General features: G+C 54.5%; 1 protein-coding gene across 2 annotated transcripts; it reads right to left on the bottom strand.

The window, feature by feature from the left end:
- Positions 1-163: 163 nt before the first annotated feature.
- ITPRIP (inositol 1,4,5-trisphosphate receptor interacting protein) lies at positions 164-25,089 on the bottom strand. 2 transcript variants are annotated; one of them, XM_060286185.1, is made up of 2 exons: positions 25,045-25,089; positions 164-3,967 (listed from the first exon to the last, which is right to left on the bottom strand). In XM_060286185.1, exon 2 carries the CDS (start codon positions 3,952-3,954, stop codon positions 2,284-2,286), a length of 1,671 nt encoding a protein of 556 aa, XP_060142168.1. In that variant the 5' UTR covers positions 3,955-3,967; positions 25,045-25,089; the 3' UTR covers positions 164-2,283. The 2 variants fall into 2 exon arrangements, with proteins under 2 accessions (XP_060142168.1, XP_030721411.1); XM_030865551.2 differs by lacking the exon at positions 25,045-25,089 and adding an exon at positions 24,386-24,859.
- Between the last annotated feature and the right edge of the window lie 1,695 nt (positions 25,090-26,784).

Here is a 26,784-nt window from a genome sequence, read left to right as displayed (position 1 = left end):
GATGGGCCAGAAATATTCTGTTTTGCTATTTTTTAAATTTCCTGAAAGCATAAGAATAAAAAGGGAGTGAAAGCTTCCGTGTGTCAATAGGAAATCCACCCCCTCCTCAGCTCTGCCCTGGGAAGCTCACAGATTTCCTGAAGTTAAAAACAAACACTGTGACCAGTTTCTACTCCTTGCAAGAATTTAATTCTTCCTTTAACATAAATAAGGCAGCATGAAACACCAAGAGTCCCGCTGCTCTCTGCTTCAGATGCAGCTTTGGTGCATAAAAGATCCCCATTTCCCCGCTGAGTTGTTGTCTCTGTATAAACAAGAAGCCGGAAGGTAAGTTCTCAGTGAATTTTCTCCTGGAAGCAAAGGGGAAGCCGACGGAGACTCAGGCTTGGTCTTGGCTTCTGGAGGCTGCTCCTTGGTTGCTGGGGTCTCCTCAAAGCACATCAGATGAGGATGGGAAAGGAAAGGCATGGGTGACAATAAATAAGGAAATTCCCCCAAACTGCAAATGGGGCTTTGGGGTTACTGTTGGAGACCATGTGGGCCTGGGGAGGGGCAGACCCAGGTGCTGCCCAGTCTAACCCCAGCTCACATGGAAGGAAGCTTCCTACAGCTTCCTATGGGCTTCGATGCCCCATAACAGCTGAGCCTCCTACTGTGAATTAACCCTGTCAGGCAAACTGTCCGTCTTCTAGAACACTCTGAGGCTAGGTGAGAGCACTCCTGGGGTAGAGACAGGATCCTTTCTTCAGTTCATGGTGAGCCCAACACCCCTGAGGAATTGGGTACGTGTCTGGGAGGCACGGCCAGTTTCAACCATGGAAGGAGAGTGCTGGGGAAGGAGAACTCATTCTTGCTTCACCATGGCCCTCTGCCAAGGTTACTGAGGCAATGCCAAGAGGGGAGCTCCCAAAGGGCAAGTGAAGCCATAATTGGAGGAGGGAGTGGCTTCCCAGTCCCTCTGAACCAGGCCTGGAGACCGAGGCCAGCTCTGACCGCCGGCTCTGGTGCCTGCCCAGGGGTCGCAGCCCAGCAGTGCCAAGGTGGCCTCTCTGAGGTCTGAGGGCTGTGCTTGTAGTCTGTCCTTACGTGTCCCAGTCAGCCAAGCCTCTGTCAGGCTCTTAGGGTGTTGGTCATCTGTGTGGCCAGGAAGGCCCATCCAGAAGGGAGGGCTCTGTGCAGTGAGGGAGCCCCACTGGAATGAACAGCCAAGGGGATTTGGGGGCCTGCATGTGGAGCTGGGTTTCCACAGCAATCTTGTTTCCAGGCACGCCCTGCTCTAGGATTGGAACCCTGCGGAAAACTCAGGGCCACAGCATCCCTCACCTCTCAGCTCTATGACCTTCTCTGAACTGGGCATCAGAGGCCAGACTGCAAACCAGACCCCAGGTAACAGGCTCTGCCCTTTGCCCCAGTGACCCTGTGCTCCTCTTTCTCTCTCATCGTCTATCTTCAGTGCCCCCCACCTCTCAACATACTGGTGGCCAGAGAGACCAGCTGTGGAGAGAATAACGAGGGTGAGGGGCCCACATACCATGCTTGTACCCAGCGTAGTATGTGGTACCCACAGGGTTCAGGACATAGCATCCCGGGAGAAGGGGCAGAGAAAAGGGGGTGCACCCTGAGTGAGATGTGTAGCTGAAACAACGGCCAGCTTAAACTTCTGTCTGCCACCAAGTACCCACTTCTGTGTAACAGAGACATTAGCCACCTGGGGCCTTGAATATCTCTAGGGCTTTTCTCTAAATAGTATAAAAATGGCAGCCACAGTGGGGACCCCGACTGTGCAGGCTGTGGATGGGACACTGCAAATTCCCACACTGGTGTCCACTGCTTGGCTGCAGATGCCTGGGGGCAAGGGTTACTGGAAATCAGGGTGCAAGGTCTTAACATGGGTCCCTGTTAGCATTCCTGTAGATCTTTTGTTGATATTCAAGTAACGACTGGACCTGGGATATAAAAAGAATCACACCCAAATCGATGTTTGCATTGTGTGTAACTCAGCATCCACAGAGTTCTGTCATCATCTTGGCCAAAAGTAAGCTGCGAAGGATCAGTCCCCAAACCCAGACAACAGCTTCACCAGCAAGCCCCGACGGCATGAAAGCAAACCAGCTTCGGCTTGGAATTCTGTTTCCTCTGTGCTCTAGGGTCTGGCTCCCCCGGCAGGCTGAGCCACGGCGCCCTACAAAGCCTGTCGTTTTCCCGGGACCGGGCCTGCACATGCCCCCAGGGGTGTGGACATGTAGGATGCCTTGTGTCCTGGCCCTCTGGGTCGTGGATGCTCTACAAGATGACAGCTTTTGAAGGCAGGCTGCCATGGTCTGAGGGAATATGGAGGGAATACTCGCTAATGAGCGCTGGGGCATTCTTGAGCATCTCATAGAAGGAGTCCACTGTCTTCCGGTAGAGACTTCGCTGCAGGACGAAGGGCCGGAAGAGGTTGAGAGGCTCAGCCCTGCGTATGGCCTCAGGGAGCCCCATGGCCTCGGGCACCTTGCAATTGCCGATGAAAAAGTGATGGAGCTTCTTCTCCAGCAGGCTCTTCTCCAGGAAGCAGAGCAGCTCGTGCAGACGAGCATCGAGCTGCTCAGCCTTCCAGGCGGCTGGCCGCCGGGCAAGCAGGAGGTGTAGCAGGGCGGTCTTCAGGTGGTAGTTGCTGAGCCTGCTGGGGCCGGTCAGGCGGCTCTGTTTGGAGAGCAGGAAGGAGGCAATCTGCAAGCAGCTTAGGTGGCAGGCGCCCTCGGGCAGCGCCTTCGAGGTCATCCTAAGGAAGTGGCGCTCATAGACAGCGAAGGACAGGAGCCAATCTGTGCTGGATGGTGGGGTCCCCCCACAGGGCTCCCTGGTAAGATGGGAGACCAAGTACAGGTCGGAGTCATCATACTGGATCACAGGAATCAGGTTGAAGGGCATGAACTTCCCCGAGCGGAACCTGATCTTGAGGGACCCCGGGGTGTCCAGCTGGCCAAAGGCCAGGTCGAACTCGTACTTGTGGTTGATGCGGTGCCAGGCTCTGGTGAGGGCCGTCTGGAACCACTTCAGGACTCGCATCGTGTCCAGGTATGGGGAGTCTCCGACGCACAGCGGGTCTTTCGCCTCACTGCCTGGCCGCACCACGTTGTTCTTGCCGTGGAGGAGACACAGCATATCTTCCCCGAGTTTGGTCTTGCCGCAGATACAGCCCAGTGTCTCGTCATCGGCCCGGACCACCTTGATCTGGCCGTAGCCCTGGCGATCCAAGGGCACCGAGCGGCTGGAGCACCAGAGCTCTGGGTGGAAGCGGTAGGGCTCCGGCGGCATGAAGGGCACAAAGAGGTCGCACAGCAGCGGCTTGTTCACCTGCCAGTTCTCATACATGCTGTCCACGCCGATGAAGTCCTCCACCTCCATGTCCGTGTCCCGGCTGCAAAGGCTCCTCAGGGCTTCCAGCAAATCATCCACGAAGCCTTCCACAAACTCCCGGGTGCGAGGGGCGTCGGCCGGGGCCCCCCGGATGCAGCGTTCATAAAAGTGGTCGAGCGTGGCCTTGCTGGGCAGGGTGAGACCCCGGAGGGGGGCGCCCTCCAGGCCGGGCAGCTCGTCCTCGTCGGCACCCAGGCACTCGGGCGAGGGCGCGTCCTGGTGGTCCTGCCGCCACACCTCGATCACCAGGAAGAGGATCATGCAGAGGGTGCTCCACAGGTCCCAGGCGGCGCGGCTCTCGTTCTGCTGCTGGCCCTCCTCCGCTAAGCGCTCCAGCGCCTCCTTCTCGGCCTCCTTCTCGGCCGCCAGCCGCGCCACCTCCTCCTCCAGGCGCAGCTGCTCCAGCTGCAGCTTCTCCTGGTGCGCCTGCATCTGGCGGATGATCTCCTCCTCGTTCTCGGGGACTGTGGCGTTCTCTCGCGGGAACAGCAGCGGGTGGTTGATGATGGCCGTCACCACCACCAGGCACACCCGGAAGAGCCCCAGCGCCATGGCTGCAGCTTTCCTGGGAACAGGGAGAGAGAGGCCGACGGTCACACTGGGCTCCCCTCGGTGCCGCTTCTTCCCTCGTGGTTCCCTCCCACTAACCTCCGCCCCGCCGAGCTGGTGGACGGACGCCTTACGGTTCTTCCCCGTCCCCACGCCCAGCCTAGCCTCAGGAACAAGAACCCCGAAGTCGCATAGCAGCGATCCTGGCTACGCAACCGCAGTGGTGGACCTGTTTCGGTCCGCCCAGACAGCCCTCTTTCTGGCAGCAGCTCCCCACTTTCCCTGGGAACCAAACCTTTTCTACTCCCAGTCCTTATGGTCTGGGTGGGGATGAACCCACCCCCTGCTCAAGGGCTGAGCATGTAACCCAGGCCCACGGCTACTTCATGGTCCTCCTCACCAGCCACAGTGGTTGTTTCAGGGTGAGCTTATGACCCTATGCTGGCCACTGGGAGACAGAGGTAGGATTTTTTGGGACCGGTGGGGAGAAAGACTCACCCTGTTGCCTAGGGTTGCTGAGGGAACAGGAGTACACCTGCTGGTGGCTCTCTGGCTGCCTTAAAGAGGGGATGAGAAAGATGCCGACATGGAGGAAAGCATATGCCCTGGACCCAGCTGTGCCTGAAGCCATTACCTCTGGACTTCGTAGTCATATAAATCAATAGATTCTCTCTTTTTTTTTTTTTGGTAGCACCACGTGGCTTGTGGGATCTCGGTTTCCCAACCAGGGATTGAACCTGAGCCGTGGCACTGAAAGCCCACCAGGTCGGTCACCAGAGAACTCCCGATACATTCCCTTTTTATTTAAGTCAGCTTGAGTTGTTTTCCAACACTTGAAACCAAAATAGTCCTGTATAAGACATCCCCCCCCCACCCAGTGAATGCCTTCCAGTGAATGCTTGTTTCCGCAGTACAGTATAGCCTAGTGGTTAAGAACAGGAGGGTTGGGTTCCAAAGCCAGCCCTGTCACTCACTGGGTAGCTGTGTGACCTTGGGCATGTTAACTCACCCCTCTGAGCCCCAGTTTCCTTACTGTACAAAAGGAAAGCCAGAGCACCCAGAGGGTCATCGTGTTGATGGATGTGTTGATCCATGCAAACTGCCTACACAGCACAGTGAATGGTGCACAGCATACGTTCATTGAACAGTAAGTGAAGCAGTCTTGAGCCCTTATCTTTCCCCACTGTAAACCTCTCCTTCTGATCTGGAAGGCTCCACCCCAAATTCAGATATTGATCTCCTGGCTACTCCTGGGTCTTTTCCCAGAACAGTCTAGGAGACAACCAGAGTGACTGAATCATTGGCTTTCCTCTCGCGAGTCATCTGAACTTTAAATTTGACTTCTTAATTGTGAAAGGAAACACACCATTCCTCCAGGATAAATGGATTTTAGCTCTCAGGTGACTTCTGGGGAAGGACTAACCTCTTACAACACAGTACTTGCTATTCAGACTGCAGCTGCAGCATCTTCTGGGAGTTGGTTGGAAGTGCAGAATCTCGGGGCTTCCCTGGTGGCACAGCGGTTAAGAATCTGCCTGCCAGTGCAGGGGACACGGGTTCAAGCCCTAGTCCGGGAAGATCCCACATGCCGCGGAGCAACTAAGCCCGTGCGCCACAACTACTGAGCCTGCGCTCTACAGTCTGTGTGCCACAACCACTGAGGCCGCATGCCACAACTACTGAAGCCCGTGTGCCTAGAGCCCGTGCTCCGCAACAAGAGAAGCCACCGCAATGAGAAACCCACGCGCCGCAACAAAGAGTAGTCCCTGCTCGCCACAACTAGAGAAAGCCAGCGCGTAGCAACAAAGACCCAACGCAGCCAAAATAGATAGATAAATAAATAAATTTATTAAAAAAAAGAAGTGCAGAATCTCTGCCCCACCCCAGACCTATTGAACCAGAATCTGCATTTTAATACCATCCACATTAAAGTCTGAGAAGCAGACTCACATGGTAAGTCTTATATTATACCCTCTTCTCCCTGGCTGGAATCTTGGAAAGTAACAACTGGCCTTTTCCACATTTGCCCCACTTGCTTCCTGCCGGGGACCTCAGCTAGGAGAGCAAATGGCCAAAGGAGGTCATTGTTGGAGAACCAAGAGCCCACCCCCCCCAATATATGCCAATACACCCCATTCCCTGACCTTGAATTTGCACCCTGAAAGCCACCTGTTCTGGTTCTTACCCTAATGGTGCCAAGAGGCAGGTATCTGTCATTAGGTAAGAGGACCTCTGTGGGTTCTACCCAGCAGTGCCAGGATGTACTGGTTTGGCCAGAAAGTTTGTTCAGGTTTTTCCAACGTTACGGAAAAACCCGAACGAACTCTCTGGCCAACCCAGTAGATGTTGCCACACTTGGGCAAAGCCTGCTGCTCAGATGTGATCCCACCCTGTCAGTGAGAACCAAAAGGCTTGGCAGGGAGGAGGGAGGTCCAGCAGCAGCAGAGTTCAGTGTGCAGACACATTCAGGCCTCTGAGGTGAACTCTGAAGCCCTTATGTATTTCTACTAGAGGAGGAAATGAAGGACAGGAGAAAGTGGAGGAAGTCTCAGGGTGGAAGGGAGGTGGGGTGAGGAAAAAGAACGGGGGCAGCCAGCCAGCTTCTCTTCCCCAAGACAAGAAGCGGCTTGCTGGATAATTGAAGAAACAGGTCAGCCCCAGATTCTACATTAGACAAATATCAGTGGACAGTTTGGCCAGGGTGGTCCAAGATAAAACTGTAAGGCCGGCTGATAAACGTGGATCAGAGTTTTAGGATAAAGGTATGGAGTACTAATAGTAGAATACTAGGCAGCAGCCAGTTAGGAGATAATTTGGGGGTTTTGAGGCCCTTCTGGGCCTCTGTACTATAGGCAGCCACATTTGGGCACAGCGGGCCCTGACAAGTCACAGCAAAAGTCTTTGGCAGCACCTGATTCCAGAGGTCAGTTTCCACGCCAGCTCAGGGTAGGATGCTACCAGCCGGGAAGGGGTGCCGTCACCACGTCCTGTGACTGGGAAGTCCCCCTCCTCTCTACCCAACAGCTTCCACAGGGCTACCTGTATATGTCCTCATGTCTGCTGGAAGATGATGGGCTGTACTGGGGCAGGCAAGGTTCAAAACTCCTAACCAACTGGAGCAACTGACACAGTGCATGAGGGGCTAAGAGGATGGACTCTGGAGGAGACGGACCGACTTAGCACCCAGCATGTGTACCTACTGGATATGTGACCTTGGACAAATCATTCAACTTCTCAGAACCTCAGTCTCATCATCTGTAAAATGGGAATAATTATACCTGCTGTTGTAAAGGAGATAATGCATAGAAAGCACTCAGCAAAATGCTTGCCCCTGAGCAAGTTTTCTTATAAAAGGGTAGCTGTGATGGGATGGGAATAGCAGATGAACTTGCCTGCAGGGGTTTGCGATGCAGTGGGCCACAGAGATGCCCCTACAAGGGACTCGGGCAGGAAGCAGGCAGCCACAGGAACACTGCAACAGCAGGGTTACCAACAAGACTCAACAGGAGCACAAGGGAAACAGGAAGGAGCCCAGGCTGTAGAAGCAGACAGGTCCAGGTTTGAACCGCGACCGCTCCTTGCTGAGGGGTCTTGGGTGAGTCACTTGGCTTCCCTGGGGCTCCACTGCTGTACCTGTGAGATGGCGCTAACAGCAGGCCCTCCTTCATAGGAAGGGGAGGCTAAGCGAGACCATCCAGCTCAGGTGCTGAGCACAGTGCCCGGCATAGGGTCAGCACCTTACAATACCAGCTCCTTCCCCCTTGGCGTCCATGGGCCTATTTTCTCACCTGTCAAGCACACCAGCCCTGCCCAACTCCCATGGGCCTGGAGGAACACATGCTCAAAAGTGCTCTGAAAGCACAAAATGTTCCCCTGGGACCGCTGTTCCTTGGCACGCCACTCCTTCCACCCTGCCCCCAAGCAAATGGGGAGAAGCCTTCGGAGCCTTGGGTCCTCCTGGAGGTGGAGTTCTCTCTGACTCACTCCCAGCTTGAACCGCCTCCACCCTCCCATGGATGGGATGGGATCCCAGCTGTCATTTTGCTCCTGGTACCCTCTGTGCAGGCTGGCTCTGCCTGCGGCACCTAAGTGATGGTGAACAGGGCAGCGGCTGCTCAGTGCCCACGATGTGGGGCTGGGTTAGAAGCCTCCACTACTTCCCCTCCCCAAACCAAGTCACAAGAACACTGCCCTAGGGGCTGCGGGGGTCAGAAGAATGAGGGGAGAGAATCTGGACGTTTGGACTTTTGAAGACCACAGGGACAGGACAGTAGCTGAGAGCCTCTCACAAAACCGTGGATAGATGCATGCACGCGTACACACGCGCACACACACGCACACACACTACTCACCAAAGGGCCCCTTTCCCCCAATTTCAAGTATGTCCACCTCTGCCTTGGCCCAAAGCTCTCACCTCTACAAGGCTGCCCCATGCATGCAGTCTGAGACATCCAGTTGGGTTTGGCTTTGAAAACAAACCTGGGCCACTTGGAGGGCTTTTGTTGGTCTGCTTGGCCGGAAGCAGGCAGGAAACCTTCTGAGTTCCTCTCCACCCCTGCCCCGGCCCACAGAGTGTAGTGGCCCATGCAAGTCACGGCTAAACTTAGCCTGGCAAAGGGCCAGGGTCACAGGGCTGCAGGTGGTGGGCCCAGACCAATGGGTTACTCAGGCCCTTACTCTGAGCTTGGCCGGAAGCCCCAGACCCTGGGGGAGAAATCCAAGATGGCCCCTCCCTTCCACGGGTCCCTGATTCCCACGGCCCCCAGACCTCTATAGCACACCCACCACAGTTTAATCCAATAAATGCCACTGAGAGCTGGCTAACAGTGGGACTTCTCTGGCGGTTCAGTGGTTAAGACCCTGCGCTCTCAGTGCAGAGGGCACAGGTTCCATCCCCGGTCAGGGAACTAAAATCCCACATGCCACACAGCGCGGCCGGAAAAAAAAAAAAAAAGTTGGCTAATAGTGATACACTAACGTTTATCAAGCCCTCACTAGGATGTGCTGGGCGCTGCACACAGCGAGCCCTGTAACCTTCTAGGTGGTGGGTGTCACTCCTGTTTCACAGTTGGGTTAACCATAACCCAGGAGAAGTAATTTTCTAGCCCCACAACTAGAAAAGGCAAAGCTGGGCTGAGAAAGCCTACTCTGACTGCCTCCGCCAAAGCCCAAGTTCTGTCCACTGTGTTATGTCTACAGAGCACCTACAGTGTGCAAGGAACACGCTGGGTGCCACAGGGCCCACGAAGATGAGCGTGCCATGATCCTCAGCAGTAGAAACGCCACAATCCACGTGGGAGGCAGACAGCCACCAAGTACCCTCACAGGACAGAATGAGCAATAGGCTGCAACATCGCAGAGAGTTTCATGGCCGTTCTTTTGGGGACCCTCCTTGTCTGTAGACCTTCCCTGTGCCCATCTGCTTGGCTCCACATCCATGCCCCTTCCTTCCAGACAATTCTTACAACAAACTGAGACCAGTAGGAGCCTGTGTCCAGCCCCACAACGTGTTCATCAACACCCCTCTGCCCTGTCACCCACCAGCCCCCTCCCGGGGCTGGCTGACCGTGGCCTCAGCAGCGGAGGCGCCCTTCCCAGCAGCCCGGCAGCCCCCCTGGGACAGTAGTTCTCCAAATGTGGTCGCGGTTCAGCATCACCAATATCACCTGGGGACCTGTTAGATGAGCAAATTTTCAGGTGCCCTCCCAGACCTGCTGATCAGAAATTCCAGGGGCGGGGCCAGCACCTCCAGGTGGTTCTAATGCCCACTCCAGCTTGCAAAACACCCCTTCCCACACCAGGCAGGCCTCCAGGGAGGAGGGGGGTGGGGCTCCAGTGATACTGCAGCCCAGATCCTGGAGCTCGCCAAGGGTTTGCCCCATGCCCAGACTGTCAGATGCAATTAGCTCTGCTAATTACCACAGCTAAAGTAGCTCAGGCCCTGGTGTCATCTTCAGAGCCGAAAGGAGAGGTGATGTGTCCTTACGAAATGGAATAAGGAGGTGCGCTGATGGCAGGGGAGGGCACTTGTAGCCCAGGCCCCGTTGGGTGACTTGAGTCCCTTTCTCATTGCTTAGGTTCTGGGCCTCCTGAGAAAGAAGGGGCTAAGGGAGACCCAAACCGTTGATAAGTTTGGGCTGAACCCCTCCCGTGTGCTTGGCCTTGCGCTGGAGTTTCACAGTCCTGGCTAATGACATACATGTTGTTTGGGGGAAATAAATCCACAAATTTAAGAAAGTCAGAGTTTACAGTGGTACTAATCTAAGCCCCATTTTACCGAGGCGTAACGAGGAGACACACTTGACTGAGAGATGGGTGAAGGTGGAAGTGGTCCAGGCAGGCTGGACATCACGCTGTAGACCCTCACAGACAGGAGAGGTTTAGTGAAAGGTGATGATGTTTTCATTAACAGCTGATAGGAAGCTAATTACTCTGCGTGTGTTTTGTCATTTAATTTTCAGAACACCAGTTAGGTAGTTGCAACACCCCTACCTTGTGAAGAGACTGATGGTCAGGGAGGTGCACTGGGTGGCCTCTAAGATTCCCTGGACTGCAGTTTGAGACGGAGTCTGCCCCCCTCTCTGTTCCACCTCCATCCCCCAGGGGCTGATGGGAAACTGAGTGAGCCCTGCCACCTCCCTGGCATCACTGTCAGTGGCAACCACCAGAATCATCAGGTTGACTGTCCCCCAAGTCTCCCAGGCCTTGGAGACACAGGACTGTAAGAAAAGAGAGATTGAGGGGACTTCCTGGAGGTCCAGGGGTTAAGACTCCGAGCTTCCAACGCAGGGGGCGTGGTTTCCATCCCTGGTTGGGGAACTAAGATCCCACATGCCACGCAGACAAAAAAAAAAAAAAAGAAGAAGGAAAAGAAAAGAGAGGTTGAATGCAGAGCACAGAGTTTGACCCTGAGTCTTGGTTTGGAGTGTGGGCCCCAGGAGCAGTTCGTCTGAGCCCTGGTGAGGCGCCCCTCCTGTGGTCCCGCCTGTCCCATCCCCGATTCCACACTTCTCTCTGGCAGAGCCCAGGCCGCGTGCTGGAGTCTGACCAGCTTTCCTGCTGTTGAACAACACCCGCCGTTCAGGCCCAGCTCAGGGACCCCTCCTCCAGGGGACCTGCCCTTCTCCAAACTCCTGCGGGTCAGGCCGCCTTCCTGCTCTTTACTGCGTTGGTTTACCCATGGGTCCCTGCCTTCCCACCCACGGTGCCAGCAGGGGCCCCCTCTAGGCACCAGGCATGAGGCTGGACACCTGCAGGCGCCCAGTGTGTCAGTGGGAGTTGGCTTATCCCATACTTGGGAGGAGACGGCCGGCTGTGCGAGTGATGGGTCTCCACACACTCCTTCCTCGTAGCCTCAGGGCCAGGGGACAGACAGGCTCGGCACAGACGGTTCCAGAAGGGCAGCTCTGCAGCCACTGTCTGCCACCTTTACAGGATGGGGCTTCCCTGCTGGAGAGGAGAGAGGCCCAGCAGGGGCAAGGCCAGAGAGCCACTGTCTTCATCTGCATCCCACACAGTGATGGGGGAGGCAGTTTAGGGGGGTGGGAGCGGGACGGCCTCAGGCGTGGGCAGAGAGGGAGGGGCGGGCAAGGAGAGGAAGTGAGGAAGGAGGAAGGAAGGGGACCAACAAAAATTAATTGAGCAAGTGGGTAGAAAGGGTGTGGTTCTGGGCTCCCAGGGCCTCCTCTTCTCAGTGCCTTTGCAGTGACCTCCTCCATCACCTTCCACCCCTCCCACTGGGCAGGACCTCTGTCATGGCCTCCAGCCTGTGTCACCTTCCTGGGACCTGCCACCCTCAGGGCCACTGGGCTCCTTCCCTTATCCCCTTTCCCCTTCCTGGGGGCAGGAGTGGCGGTGGGAGACATGCCTGGAGTAGGGGCGTGGAGAGGGGACACTTCCCCACCACAGATGAGCTTGGCTGCCGACTCCAGACAACTGGGCCGAACAGCCCTTCTCTAGGGGGAGCTACCGTACTGCGGTTCTATGCACCCAAAATGGCATAATCTTTTTTGTTTCCCCCAAGAGAAGCCAGAAATCTGGATTTTATCAAAAATCCCAAGTTTACAATGTCTTCTCTCTTTCAAAAATTCTTTAAAACTCATGTGAGCCAAATAAAATATGTCAGTGGGCCACCCAGAGCCTGCTGCCCCTCACCCGCCTCCTCTCCCTGCCCACTGCTGCCCCCCACTCCCCACCAAGCATCCCTCAAGGCGGCCCGTGACCCCAGGGCTTGCCTCACTCTTCCCCCTCATACCACCACCTGCTAGCACCCCTGCATCCAGGACTCCCCAAAATACCCCCTTGGCTTGACTTTTCACCCCAAGTCCAGGGCTGACTCTAACCCAGTGTCTCCCAGTCGGCCCTGGCAGCCACCCTCAGAATAATCCTAACCAGCCTGTGCTAGGGGCTTATACGTGCCTTCCCCACAGCCTCTCTAGGGACTAGAAGGAAAGAGAGAGACTGTGTGGCCTAATGGGTGTGCATCAAGGCCTGTGGTCCCTAGGACTGAGAGCTGGACCCCCACCAGTCCTCCCTAACCTGGGGAAACCCCAAGGGTCAAGACTGGGCCCTGATGGAGGTTGGGGAGCAGGGCAGAATGAGGGGGAGAGCAGAGACCCCGCCCCCATGCCAGAGAGGTGGACCTACTGATGGGTCCGTGGGAAAGTGCACACTGCGAGGAGAGTGGCCTTTCCACTGACATGAGCTCTGCTGTCGCCGCACGTGGCCACACTGGCCAGACTCACAGAGGATACCCAGTCATACCCGCCAAAGTGTGAAGTTTCCTCGAGGCCCACTCTCGGAAGAGGGAGGCGTTTCCAAAAAAGTCACCAGGATGCCAAACCCATCCTCTGGACTGGGGTCATGCAGCCAGCCAGCCCAGGTGCAGGAAGGACAGTGGGCTGGACTCCAGCCACGTGGGTGGGAGAGCCCACATCCTTCCTGTTTCCGCTCCTCCATCATAGCCCATGCATGTCCCTTGGTGGGCAAGGGATGGAAAAGGCAGGGAAGCAATCAATCTCCCAGGAAGGACAGGGCATCCTTCCTCCAAGCCATGCTGCCTGACTTCCCCACAGCAGAGGCCCTGACCCACAGGGAGTCATGGAAAATCACAGCATCTTAGGACAGACAGACAGACTGCAGCCTGGGGTCTCAGAGGCTAAGGGATGACAAGGAGGCCTGCAGGTCACAGAGATAAGGAAAGGCTCCCCTGGCAGCCCTGAGTCAGGGCCCACACCTCCCCCGCTCTCATCCATATTCCCCAGGGCTCCTCTGGCAGTCACTGCAGTGGGTCGAATGGCAGCCCTCAAAAAGACAAGTCCACGTGCTAATACCTGGACCCTGCGGACGGGACTTTATTTGGAAGAAGGATCTTTACGGATGTAGTTAAATGAAGGCTCTTGAGATGAGACAGTTCTGGATTACCCTAAATTCAAAGACAAGTGTCCTTATAAAGAGACAGAAAAGGAGAGAACAGACAAAGAGGAGAAGGTGATGGAAGACAGAGGCAGAGGATGGAGTGATACTCCACAGCCCAGGAAGGTCTGGAGCCACAAGAAGCTGGGACAGGCAAGAGAGGATTCTTCCTTAGAGCGTTTGGAGGGAGTGTGGTCCTTCGAGTACCCTGATTTCAGACTTTTGGCCTCCCGAGCTATGAGATAGTACATTCCTGTTGTTTTAAGCCACCGCGTTTATGGTCTTTGGTTATGGCAGCCCCAGGAGGCCAATGCAGTCTCAAAGCACAATGCACCCCCCTCCCCTCTCAGTTTGGCCACTGACATTCCCATTTCTGCTGGGCACCTCCAACCTCCCCAGCTGCCGCAGCCATCGCTGTGCACTGAAGCCTGGGGCTTCCACACCAATGGGACTCTCCCTTCTGGCCTGGTGTGGTCCTTTGGAATCAGCTCCTCTAAGCTCTCCCTAATTCCCAGACACCTCAGGTAGCCCTGGCCCTGGAGGTCTCCCTGCCCCACTTCAGGGAGTTCTTGTGTCCATGAGACACAGGCCTGAGCTTTAGTTCAGTCTGATGTTCGGGGCCTGGTCTCAACCAGCCTCAGGGGACCTCTCAGGTCACTCCCCTCCTGCCCAGGCCGCTTCAGATTATCTACTGTCTTCTGAACACCTCCTGGACTTACTTTCCCACCATTCCCTGCAATGTCCACGCCTAACCCTACCCAATGGTCCTCACAGCCAGCCCATTTCAGAAACTGCTTCCAAGATTCTTCCAGATCCCTCCTGAGGGATCCCTTCTGAGACAAATCCTTTCTTGAAAGGGATAGAAGAACAAGGGGAGGGAGATGGCCTATTTATTAAGCCCCTCCGAGTGCAGGCTGGTGTCTGGTGCCTCGTGTAGATGGTGTCTCCATAGATGCGCCCCTAGCAGGGACCCAACAAACACTTGCTCCTCAAGCCTTTATTCTCAGCTCATTTCACCTGTGCAGCAGCCCCATTTCCCAGGCAGAAGCCCAAGGCAATGAGAGGTTGAGCAATTGCTCAAGGTCACACATGTAGGAAGAGAGCAGAGGAGAGCCAGACACCATGCCAGGCCCAGGGCTCCAGACCCTGCTGTCTGCCTGGTGGGCCCCAGGCTATTCTTTCATCACAGCAAGCTGCTTGCCTGAGATCTGGTCTTATCCCACTGCCTTCCTTGGTTGGGCTCCTCTTGGGTCAAGGTGGGCCTGTTTGCCTTGACGCTCTGCAGAGCGCCTGGCAGAGACCAAATGCAGGGCTGCCTGCTTAGTGTGCTAAGGACAGGGTGGGCGACCTTGGGGACCCACCAGCTCACACACTGCACGTGGGAGACACCTGCTTTCTAAAGACGGCCTCTATAAACGCCTCCATTCTTAGGAAGGATGCATTTCCTACAGCAAGCGTGCACCCAAGGGCCTCCCTTGACCCCCAATTCCCTCATCAGGTTTCTAGACCTGAAATCACAGGGTGCGTTTTAAAAATACGAGCGCAGTGCTAACCATTTCCCACAGCGAAGCAGCCCTCACGACTGTCAGACGTTGGCGTGGCTTGAACTAGTATTTCTTGTAAGTTCCCCTCTGCCCATGGGCCCCATGTCACTCACAAGAGCAGTTGCCCAGAGGGAAGAGGCACACCCACCTCAGGGCAGCCAGGCCAGGGCTCCCAAACCTGTCCGCTGTCTCGCCCTTCACCCTGCGTTTTCTACACCCCAGGCCTCCAAGCACAGCAGCAAACACTCAGGACAAACCCCACTTTTGCTACGGGTCAGGGAGGGCAGTCTGCAGCAGGGGGCGGGGGACGCAGGCTCCCGACGACGCCGCCAGCAAACTCGGCAAACTCGCGGGCTTAGGGGAGGGGACTTAGGGGGTGGAGCAGGAAGCCGAGAGTAAATACGAAGGACAACAAAGGGAAGACAGGGCCCTCGCTCGGCCACCCGCTCAGAGCTCAGCTGGGGATGGATGGGATCAAATAGCCTGTCAGTGCCCAGCAGCCCCCTTCCCTGTGAGCCCTGGATGGGAACAAAGAGAGCCCAGCTCAGGAAAACACCCCGGCGTCTCCGGCATGGGCGTGGGGGATGGGCCCCGGGGGCTTTTCTGTGGCCACAGAACAGCCGGGTCCCCCACTCCCTCCCTCCCCACCCAGCGCCTCTTATCCCTGTTACTCACGTGCCGGCTTAGAGGGATGCTGGCCCCTACACGGTGAAGTCCCAGGCTGCGTTCCCACCCTGGTCCCTGAGGCTTGGGTGTACCTGACACAATGCCTGGGCCCCAGCTGGGCTGGGAGAGGGGGAGAGAGATGGGGAAGGGAAGTGCTCTGGGCCTCCTGCACACACACACGCGCACACACACACACACACACATGCACACGAGTCATGCTCTGTGACTGCAAAGATCTAAAGACCCCTTTCATCTTAATAAAGGGGAACAGCAAGAGACACAAAGGCAAGTGGGAGGCCAACACAGCTGTAAAAAACTTAAGAGTTGTGTTTGGCCTCTTGGCTGTGCTCTCTGCTGCAGGGACCTGGGCTGAAAACAAAGCAGGCAGTCTGCCTGTCCTCCCTCACCAGAGCTGCATCGTCAGAGCAAACCAGTACTCCTCCACCAGGGGAAGCTGCGGGCCTAGGCTGTAAGGCCAGGAACTGTTAGAAAAATGACCCCCAGAATCATCTATGAACACAGTCACCCGCCCTCTGAATTACACAAAACAACGACCTACAACCACATGGTTTTCCAGCCACAGGGATGGAGTGATGATGAGGTTGTGAGGATGCCCATGCTCTGTCCTGGCTTCTGCTCGAGGCTGCACATGGCACACAGTAGGTGTCCCAGAACCAACACACAGGTCAGGCTGGCGTAAAGTGCAAGCAGCCACCGATACTGCTGAGTTCACCTGGACATATTATACTCCCCTCCCAAGGCCGCCCAGAATGAAATAGCTCAAAGCTCTTCAGCCCAGAAGAGCCTAACACTTCGTAGAGGCTTAGCAGCAAAGGGGCCAAACTCTGGAATCAGAGGCCCAGAATTGAATCCTGGTTCTCCCACTTGCTGTGACAATAGCACCTACTTCATGGCATGGCAGTCACATGGTCGTGCTCTGGAAAGGACATTGTTATTGCCATTGGTATTGGTGACAAGGCCAGGTCTCCGTTTTGATTTGTTAAATCCTGCCGGATGCATCTTAGGGACTCCTCTGGGCAGAGGAGGGTGGCCTGTATCCCTGCAGCAACTCCAGAAGCCTGGGGACAGGGTGAAGTTGTCTCCTCTACCTCCCCGTTTTCTTCTAAAGGCCCCCAGGGGCTGCCACAGAGGGAGAGCACGAAGTTTGGCACCTGGGAAGTTCACAGCTCCCTCCTGCCCATCTGGCAGCGACACTGAAAGCTCCTCTACTGCACGTAGAAGGAGAAACCAGTGTTGGTCTCTGCTGGCTGGCATTAAAGGTGCAGGCGCTCCATGGATGCTTGCTTGCTGAATGAATGAATGAAGTCAGGACTGGGAAAAGAACCTCACTGCCTTTACTCCCAGGAGCAGGAATTTGAGATGGGAATGGAGCAGGGCAACCTGGATGAAGTAACTTCTAAGTTTTTTTTCTGGGAGGCACCCTGCCGTTAGAAAAGCAAAGCAAAGCACTAACAGTGGTAAATGACTCGGGAAATGTGAGCAAAAACCCAGACACACCCCTGGAGACAGACCACAGCCGCTTTAGCTCTGGACAGCCTTCAGCTAATTGCAGGCTGACTGATTCACCACCAGCGCTGACCATGATAATGACCCAGGAATGAACTCTGACACAAGTTATCTGACCCCCAGCTGCGTCTCTCCTTGACACCCACATCCTCGCTTGAGACCCTTGTAGAAATGGACGATAAATGGAGGATGACAGGGTTTGATGCAAAGCAGGTGAGAGAAGAAGCAGAGGAGCAACCCTTGGTAGAGTGACGATCAACTCCCCCTTTCTGGAGAATACCAGACGAGCCGCATGGCCCTGACACCCAGGGGAAGGTTTAGTAAATAGCAACCAATGCACTACATTTATTGAGATTTAAACATTGTGCAAAATGCTTTACATTGCTATATCATCCTCACAATAAACCTCTGAAGGAGTCACTATCCTCATAAGGAAACTGAGGCACAGAGAGGGGAGGCCATCCACTCAACATCACAGAGCCAGGATCTGAACCCAGGACTGCCCAACTTTCAAGCCTCCGATCTTCCCATGACACCATGTTGCTCAGTGACCCGTGAAACATCAGTCATGCACCTGTGGGCTTTCCTTCCCTGCACTGTTTAGGGAAAAGCAGGTGACAATTTAGGTGAAATATGGGCATGAAGCAGGGAGTCAGACTTAATGAACCTATGATGTTCCTTCCACCCAGAGATTCTGGGAGTGTGGCCTGGGATATTGGAGATGGCTTTTCCTGGGGAAGCCTCCTCTGCAATGGATTAGGAAAAAGGAGTGAGGTCTCTTCTAACCCTGGGTGGTGGGTTTGGGGGTGAGGCATCAGGAGGAAGAGGCATGGATGCATGGGGGCCTCCAGGGCAGCACACGGGGGTGGGACCCAGGCACCCCCACTCTCTTCCCCTCCAGCCCAGGCATGCCTGCCTCCTCGTGACTCTGAAACAAAGTCTCAGCAAACAAAGGACCTTTTCATGAACTCCAGGCAGGTCCCCTGACTGCTACTAAGAAGGCTATTGAAACAGGTTCCCAGGAGAACAGTTAGGAGCACGTGGCTTTGCACCAACCAGCAGGGCCAAAATGATAACGCCCTCCCTTTGGTTTGATGCAGGTTGGTAGGAGACTCTCCTGCATCTGCTGCAGGAAAATAACCTGGAGGGAGAAAGTCCAGTTGGGCTTCAAGCGGAGCCCCTCCTCCTGGGCAGCAGAGTGCCCCACTGTGTTATTCACCTGGAAGTGAGCCAGTTAAACGTTGTGGGCTTTGAATTTTTTTCTTGGGACTTCCATCAGAGGATCTCAAAGTGCTCTGAATATGACCTGGTACTGGCCATTACTGTCCCCATTAAACAGACAGGGAAACTGAGCCCTGTCTGTCAATATCACAGAGCAGGAGGGGACCTGGGGTTGGTGGTCTCCCTGTTGTCTTCTCACCTTTGACACTCAGACTTTGTGGGATTCTGTCCTTAGGCAGGACACTGTGAAAACGGCTGTCCTCTCTAACACCACTCACCGAATCATCTCAGACACCCTCAAATTCCTGCATAAACTGCTGGGGAGGAAGGGATTCCACAGGTCTCATTTAGCCCACCTAGAATCCCATAGGGAATGCCAGAGCTGGGTGAGAGGTGAACTCTGAGACTTTGCTTCTATTTCCAGCTGGTACCTATGCCTGGGGCAGTGGATTCCGGACATTCCTCCTCTGAGTGCATTTGATCCGCAAGCTCTGAGGCCACAGGAGCCCCAGCAAGGGCCCTGGCACATCGTAGGTGCACAATAAGTACATACTCGCTCCATCAATGAATGAAGGTTCTCTCTTAAGTCAGCCCCCACAGGAAGGACGTGGGCAGCCTTGTTTCTCACTTTCCTTTGGGGGAGCGGGGGTTGGTGAAGAAGGGAAAGCACTTCTCTGATCTCCCCATCACTGCTCTGGCCCGCTCTTGCCCTACACCCTTCACGGATTGATTCAGGCTGTAGAAGGGAGACCCAGAGCCATGGAAGCCACCAGAAGCCCCTTAGGAGTCATGCTTTTGCCCCAGTTGCAGTTCAGAGAACTAAACAAGATAGCATGCTGACAGCGGTGCTGTGCTCCCTCGGGGCAAATCCAAGGCCTTCCACCAACTGGCTCATAGCCCAGACCTGTGGCCTGCAGCCCCGCCCTCTTCCCCTGGCCCATCCTCTAAGAAACGTACCTGTGGATGTAATGCCTTCTGAGCTCCTTCCCTCATCAACGTGCCTTACAGTTGGGTGGTTCCTGTTCCCCACCCCCCCAGGCTGACTTAAGGTGGAGGTGTTGCCTTGGGCAACGGCGACATCACCTGTGTGGTGTTCCATTCTGCTGACGTCATGGCTGACGTCATGGGGTAGGCCATGTGGGTGGAGGGGGATGCGCTATCTACAGGAAAACGTCACAGGTCCCAAACTGCTCGGGAGGATCCTATACACCTCTCGGGCACAACCAACTGATGCTCTTCTTGTCCCAGAAAACGTTCTCCCCTTTCTCTCCCCTCTGGATGCCTGTTTAGGCCGTGCCTCAAACCTGACTTTCCCTCTTCAAGTGTCAGTCAAAAGGTCGGGATGGGCAGCATTATCCTCAGCTCTGAATGAACCCCACGCAAGGGCACCAACGATCTCCTTCTCACCATCTGGGATAATCTGGGTCCCTGTGGCCTTGCCGTTTGCCCAGACCTCCGAGGAAGGAGCAGTGGCACTAATGGGGGAAGTGAGGGTCCCAATCTGGCAGAGAATGTAGATCCTCCATTGACCTCTACTGTCTTTAAAAGCTCATACTAGCCAGATACTGGTCTGCACCAGGCACTGTGCTCAGTGTTTCATAAGCAGGCCCTATGAGGGGTTATCCACATTTTACCCGTGACAGAGCTGAGGCTTGGAGTAGTCAACACACTTGCCCAACTGCTGAGAACGCCCAACTCCTGAGCAGTGGAGCCAGGACTGAACCCAAGCCTTCCCTACTCCAAAGCCCGTGTGAGTCCTACCTCCTTGGCTCTGCGGCACCTGGAGGCTGTGGCTTTCTAAAGATGAGCCATGAGGGGGCCTGGACAGAGACCAAGGAGAGCCCTTTAAATCCAGAGAGGCCAGCCGGGCAGGCCAGGTGGCTAAGGCAGCCAAAGCAAAGCACTCAGGACTGCTTCACCACGCCCATGCCCACACGGGGGCTGCAGTAAGTGGCCAGCCCTGGAGCATCCGTGTTGACTGGGGACCATGTTTCTTTGCTCTGCTTGACTTCCTGTTGACCCATCCAGGTCACCTGACCACCCCCTTGATTTGAAATGCGTGCAGCATTTGCCCCTGTGGCCTGAACCTACAACCCTGAAATTTTATAGTAGTTATTTAACTTATGCAAAAGCAACTCAGTGTAGTCGGGAGCTAATGCTTAGAAAGCACTAAATGAAATAAGTAAATAAAATAAAAACTGCTAAATTATGAAAGAGGACAGGGAGAGATCCTACCGGTACACTGCCTTTGAGGGACTGGCCAAGGAGATACACATAGCATACAGGAGTGCTAGTCTACCTGACAGGTATCTCTCCACTGGTGAGGGAACCACAGAAGTGAACAGAGCCCATGCTATTGGACCATCACTCCCCCTGCCCTCTCCCTCCCCTGATCTGAATCCAGCTTTGCCAAGCAGAAGCTGCCTTCTGATCTTTGGTTTCCCATGTGCCTTGCCCAGGACGCAAGAAGCAGGTATCACTCAGGCTGCACGATAGTCACAAAGTCTCCTTGCAAGTTAATACACTAGCAATTTTATTTGTACACTCACTTTGGGGAGCTCTCTTGAGATGACTCAGCAGCCCAAGTCCAAACCGTTCTGAAAACTGTGGAGATGGGGTTTCTAGAGGGCACAGCTAAGAGCCAGATTCTGGGACAGGTGACATGACTGCAGGTAAACACCACCCTTCTGGGAAATCAGCTAGGCACCAGCCGACCCTTTCCAGGAGACATCGTGACTTTCCCATTAGTTGAGAAGGCTATTTTGTTTAAAATATAGACAGTACGTAGTAAAACCCTCTGTTGCACCTAATTAAGTGCTGAAATGTATAGTGTGAAAAATAAATGACCATATATATGGAGCTGTGAAATGGAGTTTTGGAAAGTCTTCCTGGACGAGCCTGGGAAGGGCATTTGCACGTGAACGGTACTGGACAGGGATGGGGCCTGTGGGGCTTGGAAGTGTCAGGACAGCGTGTTCAGATACTTCTCCCATCGTCTACTCCGACAGGCGTTCTCTGCCTAGCTCAGGGGACCTGCGTGGTGCCTTTCCTCTGCACCACACCCAGGCAGCACTTACTCATCACCCTCATGCCAGGCCCCAAACTGGATTTGCGACCTCATACTGCCTAGCGATTAAGAAGGAAAGCCATCTGAGGCTTGGGCCAGGCCACTCCATCAGCCCCCGAGGCCAGGCCTGCCTCTTTCTTTCCTTTCTTTTGGCTGCCAGGTGAGTTTTACGGGTCTTTTTCCATCTGAGCTGAGAGCAGGTACTACTTCCTTTGACAAAGAAAAAGAGCAACCGCCCTTCTCTCTTTTTCATGAGGGCCCCCCAACCAAACTAGCTTTTGAAGCTTAACCTGCTTCTTGCTCCATGAATGCTCAGTGACTGGAACATTCTGAATACTTTACTTCTCTGTGCCTTAGTTTCCTTGACTATAAAATGGGGATACCAATACCTATGTCACTGGGCTACTGAGAAGATTAAATGAGTTAAGACAGACAAAGTGGTTTTGGAAAAAAAAAAGCCTGGCAAATGTTAAGCCCTCACTAATTGTTGGTTATCAGGGCTGCTGTGTACAGTTGTATGGGTGGTACACTGCTCAAGAACACCCGGCTGCGGGGTGGTGAGGATGAACCCAGCTCGCGTGCTGCTTGCCCAACTATGTGCCTTGGCTCTGTGCACCCAGATGAGGCCCCTTTTTCTAAATGGCACCAGGGTGCCATCCTCTTGCCAAGAGGAAGCACCTTATTCTAATTCATGCAAAGGATGGAGCAGGCTTGCAGCAGCCTTGGAGGTTATTATCAGCTCTCGGCACTCTCACAGCTATGTCCCCCCTCCGCAGCAAGACAAGATTAGCCCCAGCCACAAGTACGGTTCTGCTCCTCAGGTGCCCAGCACACCTGGAGCACTTGCCCCTCCCTTAGGATGCTCGGGGGGGTAAAGCCTTCCCCCGGATCCCCCAGGGGCTGCCCTCCTATTGAGGGGACTCTGCACCCCAAACATGGAGCCACAGCGTCTTGGACTCTGAAGGGACCTTCTTCGTAATTGTTGATGGCCACCTGTCTGCTGACAGTGATGGCAGCGCTTTACCTACTGAGGAGCTCTAGTTGCCGGCAAGTTCCCCCTTACTTCTAAGTAAATAAGATCTGCCTCCTGCTTCTCCCACCCAGTGAGTCTCTGAGGCCAGAAAGAGCAAGTCTCCTCTTCTCAAGGGACAATGTTGGAGATTCCTGAAGGCCAGAGCCCAGTCCCCCTAGGCTTCTCAAACCTGGGGGAAATATTGCCAGTTCATTCCCTTCTCCCTCACAAGAAGCACCTTCCAGACCCTCCATGGCATTCCATCCTCTCTCCTGCGGACAAGTGACAACAGGGCTGTGCACTCCAGACCCCCACCCAGATGTGCACCCTTTCCCTCAGTCAGAATCCCCCATCTTCTTTCTCTTTATTGACCCCAGGGGGTCCAAGAAGGAAAAAATACAAAACCAGGTTCCTCCCAGATGATACCTTCTCAGGTGGGCAATTTTGCCAGAGGTCTCTACCAGAAGTTCCTCCCCTTTCTTGCCCTCAGATAAAAAATTCACCCACACACCCTCATCTTCGTTTCCCTCATGGGCACTGCAGGAGCCAGGAGGCGTTCTTGGTAAGGTGACAACTTCTGGGCTGACGGCATGAGGATAAAAGTTCAGATCCTTTGCCACCGAAAGCTGGAGCTTGAAACTGCTGCATCTTTGAAGATTGCGGAGCTAGAGGATGGTGCTTGGACAAAAGCCTTTCCAGTGGAGAGTAAGTCTAACCACTTTATGGTACCCACAGTGGAAAATATGAGGGCAGGATGGCCGAGAGCAGCACACACAGGGAATTAGCAAACAATGAAAGTCACTTAGGCACGTAGGCTGGAATGAGGATTCAAATGCACAGCCTATTGCGTTATTAATAAGAGATGAACGGCAGCTATTCTACCTGTCTACCAGGCCATTGTCCAGGCTGACTTGGACCTGTGACTGCATCCAGCACAGATGTACTTTACCTGGCAGCCTCTCCGGGGTAGAACTGGTTTGTAAAAGGGAAGGGCCCTGGGTCAAACCCAAAAGAGGAACAAAGAAAAAAAGAACAGGACTCTGAAACCGATTTAGATCCAAAAGGATAGGGTCCAGGATCTGCCAGTGGCTGGTACTCTTCTAGTTTTTTTTTGGGGGGGGGGAAGGGAGGGAGGGGTGGTGCTCAAGCCAGTCAGAGGAGCAAAAGGCAAAGCGTGGTCCCTGAGAGGTTCAGTAAAATATTTTCCCTTCCTGGGAGGCAGCATTTTTGTTTTTAAAGAGAAAGAGCATTTTGAATGGGAAGCCCAGCCCTGGGGAGTCTGAGTCCCTCCACCCGGCAGCCAGGAAGTTGGAAACTCTGGGAAGGGGTCTGGGGATGCTATCAGAGGTCAGGTGGCAGACTAGCTGCAGCACCAAGAGAAAGTTCTGCACGGCGTGGGGTCTCTTCCACTAATAGGCCCGAAAGAGGAAGCGGCGGGGGCTTTAATCGGCTCCAGCAACCTCATAGCTTCACTACGTTAAACCGAGAAAAAACAGGCTTCACACCTACTCTTCCAGGAAGGGAAGGAAGGAGGGAAGGGAGCGAAGGAGCAGGACGACTCGACCACTCTTTCAGCTCTAGCACTCTGCTCGCAAGGTCGAAAGTAACGGATCTTCGGGGCGGTAGACACAGCAACTTGGTCCCGCTTCCGGCACCGCGGCTCGGTGCGCGCGAAGGAGGAGCTGCCAGCCGCGCGGGGCTGCAACGAAGCGCCCACTGGGGTCTCCGCGGCCCGGGAGAGGCCCGAGCGGAGAGGCTGGGACGCAGGACCCCGCGCGGCGCGAGGAGGGAGAGGACAGCATCCCCTCTTTTGCTCGTAACCGGGTTCCCCAAGTCAGCCCAGACCTGGGAGGGCCGGGCGGGAACCCCGCTCCAATCCTCCTCCATCTCCGGCGCAGCTCCTCCTGGTCCCTCTTCTTCCTTCCAGCACTCGAGATGCCCGGGGAAGACGCAGAGCCTCGCGGCCGCGGGCCCAGTACTTACGTTCAGCTTTGGTCCCCGCTCTCCGGCTCCGGAGAGACCGCGCGAGACCCGGCTGCGTTCGCGGGTCCCGGGAGCCCCGAATCCGCTGTCTGGCGGCGGCTGCGGCTGAGCGTCCGGCCCGGTAATTAGAGGGACGGGGACGGCGATACCCCGGCGGGCTCCCGCCTTCTGGCCCCCATCAACAGGCTCTAAAGGGCTTCAGACTTACTCATTTCCTGGATGTCAAAGAAACTTTTCCTCTTTATAAGAACAAAACACCCGCCTCTACTCCCGACCGCGGAGGCTCCTTAAGGTGGACCATGAGGGTTAGGAGCGGCTGGACCCAGGGTCCGCCGCAGAGGTCTGCCCATCGACCACCCCAGAAACTGCAGAGGGGACAGCAGAACTGGAGGGTGATCGGGCGAGACGGAATCTGGCTACTGGAGTAATCTAGGGCGAATGGACAGGGAGTCGGGGGAAGGCGCCCTTAAAAATTCGTTCTGGGCCGGCGGAAAGGAAGGGGTTAAGTTCCAGCACGCCTACAAGCGTTTTCCGCGGCGCGTTTTACAAGCTGTGGAATTCCAGGGGCCACCTATTTTGTTCTCTGGAGGGAAATATAAATCGAGACACAACGCCGGCCCTTTTCTCTTTTGCCGCTTGAGTGGATTAAAATAACTCACCAAATGCTATGATAAATGAATGCATCGTTGTCTTTTCCTTAGTAACCAGGCACAACGGAGAGTCATGACTAAATGCTTTTTATCTGTAGAGGGCGCTTTACTGTCTGAAGCCTGTTTACAGTTGGGATGTTAGACCCCTATTTTAGACCCGAGGAACAAGGCCAGGAGGGACAGCAGCACCCTGGTCATACTTGATGGGTTATGAAATCCATAACCTATTATCTTCTCTTTGTGACCTGGCCAAATTCCACAGCCAGTAAAAGTGGCTGGGAAGGGCTTGAATAAATCCTACCTAGCGGGAATCAAACGGCATTGAGGGTACATTGGGGGCAATTACGAGAACACACTGTCCGAATGAGTATCACCATTGCCACTGCAGTTTGGTTTTAGATCACCTTCTTCCTCTCCTCGGCAAGCCAGCCAAATAGCTTTAACAGTCGCCTGGAAGACATTAGGCTGGGTCTGAAAGATAAACAGGCAATGAGAACAAGTTCTAAAAATAGACCCCCTGGCCCTTGGCCCAGGTTACTCTTGTTTTCAAGCTTCTGCAGCTGCGCACAGCTCTTTCCTTATATCAGGGACAGTTATGGCAGAGTTTTGGGGGCTGGTGGGGAGGGGTGGGGAATAGGGTGATCTGGGCAAACATTCTTGAAAGGGCGATGTATTTCCAAAACGTCTGCTAGTTGGATAGGTGGGGTATTCACCCACCTACCCCAAAGCAGGTGGGGGAAATACCTGGGATGTGGGGACCCTGGACTGAGCACCACTAGCATGCCTTGTACTCCTTGGGGTAAGAAGTCAGGGTTATGCATGGTGGAACGCCAAGGTTCGTGCTTGAATGCCCTCTGGGATTGTCCCGTGTGCAAAGTTGTTTTAGCATTTTCTAACTGGCTGTGTATATTTGCTTATACAAGCAACATCTATTACTTTTGTTTTTCTTTCAAACCTGGTGATTTCACTCTCCATGACCTGATGGTCAGCTTCAGCTCCACTCTGTTCTCAGCACAAGGTCCACTGTCCTAACCAGGCCCATGGTCGTTCATGAACTGGCCCTTACTTATCTCCTCAAGCGCGTATCTCGTTCCATTTTCCACACCAAACTTCTTGTAGTTCTTGGAACTTGTGCTTCTCAGAATGTGATATGAGGTTTGTTTTCCCCCCTTGGATGTTCACATGGGCTCTATCTTCCTGCCTGCAGCCTTCACCCCACCTCTTCATCCAACCTGTCACCCCTGATGCACACACATTTTCTTTGCCTGGCTAATGTGTGCTCAGTCTTAAGGTCTGCTGAACAGGTGATTTCTCCTCTAGGAAGTGTTCCTTGAACCCGCACTCCTGATTTAGACACACACACCCCCCACCTGCCATGTAGTTTCCAGCACCCTGTGCTTATTCTAGAAAGGGTTTTTTTTGTTTGTTTGTTTTTGTTTTGTTTTGTTTTGTTTTTGCGGTACGCAGGCCTCTCACTGTTGTGGCCTCTCCCGTTGCGGAGCACAGGCTCCAGACGCGCAGGCTCAGCGGCCATGGCTCACGGGCCCAGCCGCTCCGTGGCACGTGGGATCTTCCCAGACCAGGGTACGAACCCATGTACCCTGCATCGGCAGGCGAACTCTCAACCACTGTGCCACCAGGGAAGCCCTAGAAATGGTTTTTAAAAGATAGGAAAGTACAAAGATTCAACTTCTGGGAACATGAAGGGAATTCAGGGAACCTCTGCTGAACACAAAAATGCTGAAAAAA

This window comes from Globicephala melas, chromosome 16, assembly GCF_963455315.2.
Source record: "Globicephala melas chromosome 16, mGloMel1.2, whole genome shotgun sequence".
Taxonomy (NCBI): Eukaryota; Metazoa; Chordata; class Mammalia; order Artiodactyla; family Delphinidae; genus Globicephala; species Globicephala melas.
The sequence above is the reverse complement of the archived record's forward strand: the minus strand, read 5'-3'. Positions and strand labels throughout refer to the sequence as shown.

Bases quoted from the DNA above. Each gene is read 5' to 3' on its own strand.
- ITPRIP (XM_060286185.1), bottom strand. From the start codon at position 3,954: ATGGCGCTGGGGCTCTTCCGGGTGTGCCTGGTGGTGGTGACGGCCATC.